This window comes from Dictyostelium discoideum, assembly GCF_000004695.1.
Source record: "Dictyostelium discoideum AX4 chromosome 4 chromosome, whole genome shotgun sequence".
Lineage (NCBI taxonomy): Eukaryota > Evosea > Eumycetozoa > Dictyosteliales > Dictyosteliaceae > Dictyostelium > Dictyostelium discoideum.
In genome coordinates, this window is record NC_007090.3 from 3,830,535 (window position 1) to 3,838,034 (window position 7,500).

The 7,500-nt window shown below is 26.2% G+C and overlaps 3 protein-coding genes across 3 annotated transcripts in view; 2 read left to right on the plus strand and 1 right to left on the minus strand.

The window, feature by feature from the left end:
* DDB_G0285921 (hypothetical protein) overlaps positions 1 to 1,215 on the plus strand; it is a gene marked incomplete at both ends in the record, with an annotated part of 1,266 nt that extends 51 nt beyond the window's left edge. Inside the window, 3 exons of the mRNA XM_632913.1 lie at positions 1 to 333; positions 431 to 661; positions 751 to 1,215. The exon at positions 1 to 333 is cut by the window's left edge and continues 51 nt beyond it. Coding sequence (XP_638005.1) covers positions 1 to 333; positions 431 to 661; positions 751 to 1,215 — 1,029 coding nt within the window. The remainder of the gene's footprint in view (positions 334 to 430; positions 662 to 750) is intronic.
* A 248-nt stretch (positions 1,216 to 1,463) lies between these two features.
* Positions 1,464 to 3,935, minus strand: DDB_G0285923 (hypothetical protein; the record flags this gene model as incomplete). Its single annotated transcript, XM_632914.1, has 2 exons — positions 1,464 to 3,678; positions 3,763 to 3,935. 2 exons carry the CDS (start codon positions 3,933 to 3,935, stop codon positions 1,464 to 1,466), a joined length of 2,388 nt encoding a protein of 795 aa, XP_638006.1.
* A 1,099-nt stretch (positions 3,936 to 5,034) lies between these two features.
* The window catches only part of sun2 (SUN domain-containing protein 2), a gene marked incomplete at both ends in the record, with an annotated part of 3,837 nt that continues 1,371 nt past the window's right edge, over positions 5,035 to 7,500 (plus strand). The window contains one exon of the mRNA XM_632915.1: positions 5,035 to 7,500. This exon is cut by the window's right edge and continues 1,371 nt beyond it. Coding sequence (XP_638007.1) covers positions 5,035 to 7,500 — 2,466 coding nt within the window.

The window sequence follows — 7,500 nt, forward strand, 5'->3', positions numbered from 1 at the left end:
ATTTTAATTTATACATTCTTTCAATTATTATCAAAAAAAGTTGACCCAAAAGATATACCAGTTAGAAAACAACAAATTTCCAAAACTACCACCACAACTACAACCACTACAACAACAACAACTTCAATTCATCCAAAAGATATTACAACAGATAAATTACAAGAGATTTTAGATTTTAGTGATATTAGACCAACATCAATTGAAACTTGTAAATGGATAAATTTCATTGCTGCTCGTATTTTATCCGATTTAAATAACTCTTCTCAATTCTCTCAAAAAATTTATTCATTTTTAAATAATATTTTTGATGAAAATAATAAACCAGATTTTTTAGTATGTATCAATGAATTAATTCATTATTAATTTCTTCTTTTTAATATCTTATTAATTTATATTTATTTATTTATTATTATTTTTTAAAAAACAATAGGGTAAATTAAATTTCTCAGATATTTCATTTGGTTCGACAACACCAGAAATTGGTATAGTTAAATTAGTTTCACCACCAAATTCATCATATAGTATATTAGAATTTGATATCATTTATTCAGGTGATGCATCGGTTACTGCATCTTCTGAATTATGGTTAAATTGGCCACAAAAACATATTGCTTGTTTACCTGTAAAAACTAAATTATCATTAAAACATTTCTCTGGAAAGGTATATACATATATTTTATTATTTATTTTATTATTTATTTAAAATATAAGAGGTATTAATTTTTTTTTTTTTATAATTTTTTAAAAAAGTTTGTTTTATATATTCCAAATACACCAAATCCAACATGTGTTGTTTATTTAAAAAATGCACCACAAATCCAATTAAGAATGATTACAAAGATGGGTCATGAAACAGTATTAAAAGAACCAGGTAAAATTGGAACTTTCCTTCAAACTCAAATCATTAAACATATCAATCAAAGATTGGTACCACCAAATTTCTTAAGTTTTAATATCTTTCAATTTCTATATAATACCCCATTAAAAGTTAATCATAATATACATACAATAAATCCAATTATTCAAAACAATAGTAATAATAATAATAATAATAATAATAATGAAAATAATAATACCATATATAATACATCACCAATTACTTCACCAATTCCTTCACCACCTTTACAATCATCATTAAAATCAACAAACTCCCCAAATGGAGTTAAAAAAAGATCTACAAACAAAGTTTCTTATTCACCAATTAATTCAAAATAAAACCAAAATAAAATAAAAAAGAAAAAAAAAAAATTAAAAAAGTTCAATACATTTGTAATTTTAATTCACAAAGAAGAAATATATTGATTATTGTAAAAAAAAAAGGAAATAAATGGTTTTTTTTTTTTTTTAAATATAAAATGATATTTTTATTATTTACATAAATATAGATATATTTAATTAATATGGAAAAAACTTTGAGTTAATCCAATAATATATTAATATTGCATTAATATTTAATTATAAATTTATAATGAAAAAGTTAAAATGATTAAAGATGAGATGAAAACGATTAAAGAAAAAGAAGGTGTTAAAAAGAATGATGAACTTGAATCAGTGGAATTTGAGGATGAGTCAAATGATGATGTTGAGTTTGAAGAGGTAGTTGATGAAGCTGATGAAGAACCACCATAATAGAATCTACAAATATCATTCTTTGTACAAGTGAGTGGAGTTGCGAAACATGGACTTTCACAAATGAATTGAATACAGTTTTCAACCATACAACTACCATTTGTTAATGGTACACCAAGATTACATTCATTATCAAGTGCACATTGAGTAATTTTAGTTAAACTTTCTTGACATTGTAAATTGTAATTAGCAATTGGGACACATTTGGCTGTTGAAATTTCACTGCCACTTGTTGATGATGATGTTGAATTTGATCCACTATTAGAACCACTTGAAGATAAATCACCACTAGATGATGATGGTGATGATGATGATGATGCAGTTGAATTCGATCCACTTGAAAGCAAATCAGTAGAGTTTGAATTTGATGCACTTGATGATAGATCACCATTTGATGATGATGCAGTTGAATTTGATCCAGAATTTGATGATGAGGAAGAATTTGAAGCAGAAGATGAAGAGATAGAAGATGAAGCAGAAGATGATGAAGCAGAAGATGATGATTTATCACAAATACATTTTTCATAATCTAAGCTACATACTGTTACATCATTTGAACAATCAGCACCAGTGATTAATTTATTACAAACACCATTGTAATCACAAACTAATCCTTGAGTTAAGTCACAATCCATTCTATTTAATAAATTGCTGTAACTTGTAAGAGTTGCATTTTCTTTAATTTTTAATGGAGTTGGATTATATAATGAACAATGTTCACCTTCTTTCTTTGTGAATTGTCTTCTACAGTATTTAACTCTTTTACCTGGACCACTTGATGATGAAGATGTTGAAGAACCAGAAGCTGATGAAGAGCCAGAAGCTGATGAAGAACCAGAAGCTGATGAAGAACCAGAGGCTGATGAAGAACCAGAGGCTGATGAAGAACCTGATGCAGATGAAGAGCCTGAGGCTGATGAATCTGATGAGGAGGAATTAGATGATGCAGATGATCCACTTTCTGACATTGAGTTACTTCCACTTTGAGCATCACGGAGTAATGAATTAGAATTGTCACTGTTATTACTATTGTTTGATCCACTGTCGGATGTAGAGTTTGAACCAGAGTTGGAGTTGGAGTTTGAACCAGAGTTAGAGTTGGAGTTTGAACCAGAGTTAGAGTTGGAGTTTGAACCAGAATTAGAGTTTGAACCACTATCGGATGTAGAGTTTGAACCAGAGTTAGAGTTGGAGTTTGAACCAGAATTGGAGTTAGAGTTTGAACCAGAATTAGAATTTGAGTTTGAACCAGAGTTAGAGTTTGAGCCAGAATTAGAATTTGAACTAGAATCAAATGAACTATCAGAGTCATCATCAGTTGGGTTAACAGAACATATCATATCATAAGAACATTGGAAACTTGAATCACATTCATCACCTTCCTCTAACCATTCAACACATTCACCTTGATTTGGTAATGAAGAATCACAACGATAATATTGACCGAATGAGCAAGCAGTTGTATCATAAACACCATCGATACAAATGGTTGGTGATGAACATTTATCATCTTTACAATTACCACTTGCACAATCATCATTGGATTCACAATCTTGGCCAAAATTTAAAGTTCCTTTTTTATCTTCTTGACATGTACCATTGACACAAATTAAATCTTCAAAACAATTTGAAATTTTTCCAAACACAACAGTACAACTACCACCAACATTTACCTTTGGAACACAAGTGGCTTCACCAAAATTTGGGAATCCACTTGAACTTGAACCGCTACTTTGGCTAGAGCTTTCACTTTGACTACCACTTTGGCTTGAACTTGCACTTTGACTACCACTTTGGCTTGAGCTTTCACTTTGACTACCACTTTGGCTTGAGCTTGCACTTTGACTGCCACTTTGGCTTGAGCTTTCACTTTGGCTACCACTTTGGCTTGAGCTTGCACTTTGGCTACCACTTTGGCTTGAGTCTACACTTTGGCTACTATTACCACTTTGGCTACCACTTTGACTACCACTTTGGCTGCCACTGTTAGCCCAAACAGGCATACAAAAGAAGCCTTGTTCACACATGTCGACTTTTGTTAAATCAAATCTTTAGAAATTGGAAAAATTAAAATCTTGAATGTTTCTTTTTTATTTTTTTATTTTTTTTTTTCAAAAGGTTTAGTATACTTACGAACAGGGTGCATTAACAGGAGCATCACATTGATAATCAATACAAATTGGTGGTAAACCAATACTATCACTACTACTATGGCTACCACTACCTTCATGACTATCACAAGATAATACTTGAGGAAGATAGTTATTTGATAAAAGTAAAATTAAAGTTGATAATAATAATTTCATATTTTAAATGGTTTTTGAAATAAAAAGGAAAAAGAAGAAGATTGAAATTTAAAGATAAATATGTGGTTGAACATAAAATAAATATATGAAAAATATAATTTTTTTTTTTTTTTTTTTTTTAATTGATAATAAATATAAATAATATTTATTTATATTTTTTATTATTTAATTAAATAAATAAATAGTTGATTATTGTTGAATGGTTTGATTAAAATTTTTTTTTTTGTCCTTTTTATAGTTTTTTTTTTTTTTAGATTAAAATTTGATGATAAACATTTTTTTAGTTTTTTTAAGTAAAATCTTAATTTTAAAATGAAAATCACATTATTATTAATAATGGATAAGGGACAGTCGTTTTTTTGTTCTTTTTGTGTGAAAGTTATTTATAATCAAAGAATCAAATAAAAATTAATTATTATAAATCGAATCATTTTAAATTAAAGGGTTTTTTTTTTTTTTTTTTAAAATAAAAAAGTAAAAACGATGGGGATTTCACTTTTTTTTTATTTGTCAAAAAAAAAAAAAGGCAAAAATGTATTTTCTCATAAAATTATTTTTGGAAAAAAAAAAAAAAAAAAAAAAAAAATAAATAAAAATAAAAATAAAATAAAAAAAACTTAAAACTGGTTTTATTATAATATTTAAAATCAAATAATATAAAATTCATACTCATTTATCTATTTATATTTTATTTATTTTAAATAAAATAATTTCTTTAAAACTAATTTTTTAAATAAAAATAATAATAATAATAATAATAATAAAATCCAATTAAAAAAAATTAAAATAAAAATACAAACATGAGATTTTATAGAGTAAAATTGAAATAATATTTTTTTTTGGAAATAAAATACTGTATTTTATAAATATTTGTTTAAATTTTTTAATTCTTAAAATCTCATTTTGTTGAGAAGAGAGGTTTTGTTTTAATTTTTTTTATTTTTATTTTTTTTATTTTTTTTTATTTTTTTTATTTTTTTATTTAACCCATTTCTGAAGTTTGGAGTGTCAGCATGAATTTTTTAATTTTTTTTTTTTTTTTTTTTTTTTTTTTTTTTTTTTCTCAAAAAAAGACAAAACAATAACTTTAAAAAGAGTAATGATTATAAATAAAAAGTATATATTATTTATATTACTTTTATTGTTTATTACGAGTTGTACAATAGTATTTTCACAACAACAACAACAACAGACGGAACAATCGGAACAAACGGAACAGGCTATAAACAATGATGTAAACAATAGTATAAACGATATTTTTGAAAATGATTCAAGTAAACAACTAAGACAACCACAACAACAACATACAATCGTCGATGATGGAAATAATAATAATAATAATAATAATAATAATAATAATAATAATAATAATAATAATAATAATAATAATAATAATAATAATAATAATAATAATAATAATAATAATAACCCGATCGATAATAAGGATATTTTGGGATTAAAAAAACTGGCTTTATTAAAACAATTTGAAGAACAAAAGAGTAAAAGTGAAAACGATATTAACAATGACATTGTAATTTTAAATTTAGAAAATGATAATCCCAATCAGATAATTGAAACAACAACAACAACACTAAATAATAGTAATGATAATAAAAATAATATAATAGATGATAATCAAGACGAAAAATTGAATGAAAATATAAAAGAAGATAAAAATGAAATTAAAAATGAAATTAAAAATGAAAATCAAGAAAAAGATAAAGGAATTATAGATGTTGAAAAAGATGAAAATCAACCTAATATAGAAGAAAAAGGTAAAGAAAAACAAAATCTTCTAGAAAAAGGTATCGAAAATGAAAATCAAAATGAAAATCAAATACAAATAGAAAAAGAAAAAGAAATAGAAATAGAAATTGAAAAAGAGAAAGAAAAAGAAAATAAAGAGTTGATTGAAGAATCAAAAACAGAAAAAGATAATCAACAAAAAGAAAATAAAGAAAATACTAATGAAATAAATGTAACAGTAGTCGAGGAACCTGAACAACCACAACCACAACAACAAAACCAACAAGAACAACAAGAACAACAACAACAAGAGCACAAAGAAGAACAACAACAACAAGAACAACAACAACAAGAACAACAAACACAACAAGAACAACAAACACATCAACAACAACAAGAACATCAAGAAACCCAAAAAAATAGTTCAGAGGAGACTAAAACCCAATCACCAATTCAAGTGAATACTACAGATGTTAATAACGAAATAGAATTAAAAAATGAGGGAGATAATAATAGTCAATTAAATGATTCATCGATACCAATAACCTCTCCTTTGACAAATGATAATGATACTTTAAAAACTACAAAGGAAGATAGTAATAATAACAATAAAAATGAAGTAATAAATAATCAAACACCATTAATTGATGAAAAAAACCATCAGCACAATTATGAAGGTAATAATAGAAATGGTGATGATGTATCTATAATTTCAAATATACCAAAAACAAACAAAGCTCCAGAAACACAACAACAGCAGCAACAACAACAACAACAACAACAACAACAACAACAACAACAACAACAACAACAACAACAACAACAACAACAACAACAACAACAACAACAACAACAACAACAACAACAACAACAACATGTTGTATTAACACCAAATGATTTACCAGATAAATTTAATTATGCGTCTTCAGAATGTGGTGCCAATGTATTACAAACTAATAAAGAGGCATGGGAAGTTAGTAGTATTTTAGCATCATCAAGAGATAGATATCTTTTGAATGAGTGTAATAAATCTCAATGGTTCGTAGTTGAATTATGTGAAGAGATTGGTGTACAAATTATAGAGTTGGCAAATTTCGAATTCTTTTCATCAATGTTTAAAGATTTCATAGTTTTGGGTAGTAATAGATATCCTGCACAATCATGGCATTATCTTGGTCAATTCACAGCAGAGAATAGTAGAAAACAACAATACTTTGTATTGAAAGAGAAAGCTTGGTATAAATATTTAAAAGTTAAAATATTATCACATTATGGTGATCAATTGTATTGTCCAATCTCTTCATTCAAAGTTTATGGTTCAACAATGGTTGATGATTTAAAAAATCAAGTTGATATAAATATATCGGAATTGGAGAAATTTCAAAGAGATTTATCATCAATACCATATCCAATGGAAATTGGTTCTGATACTTCTTACTCTACCACCACCTCCACCACCTCCTCCTCATCCACCTCCTCCTCTTACCCTTCCTCTAAAACTAAATCATCAAATTCAGAGTACCCATCTTGGGAGAGAATTCAATCATTCTCTGAAAAGTTACGTAAAAATGTTGAACAACAATTAATTCAACCACCATCAGTTTTAAATACAAATGATAATAATAATAATAATAATAATAATAATAATAATAATAATAATAATAATAATAATAATAATAATAATAATAATAATGAAGAACAATTTATATATTATGAAACAAATGGTAATGGTGGACCACCTTCAACTTCAACTTCAACTTCATCATCATCATCACAAAATCATCAAGCTCGTACACCACAAAGTGTTTTTAAAACATTG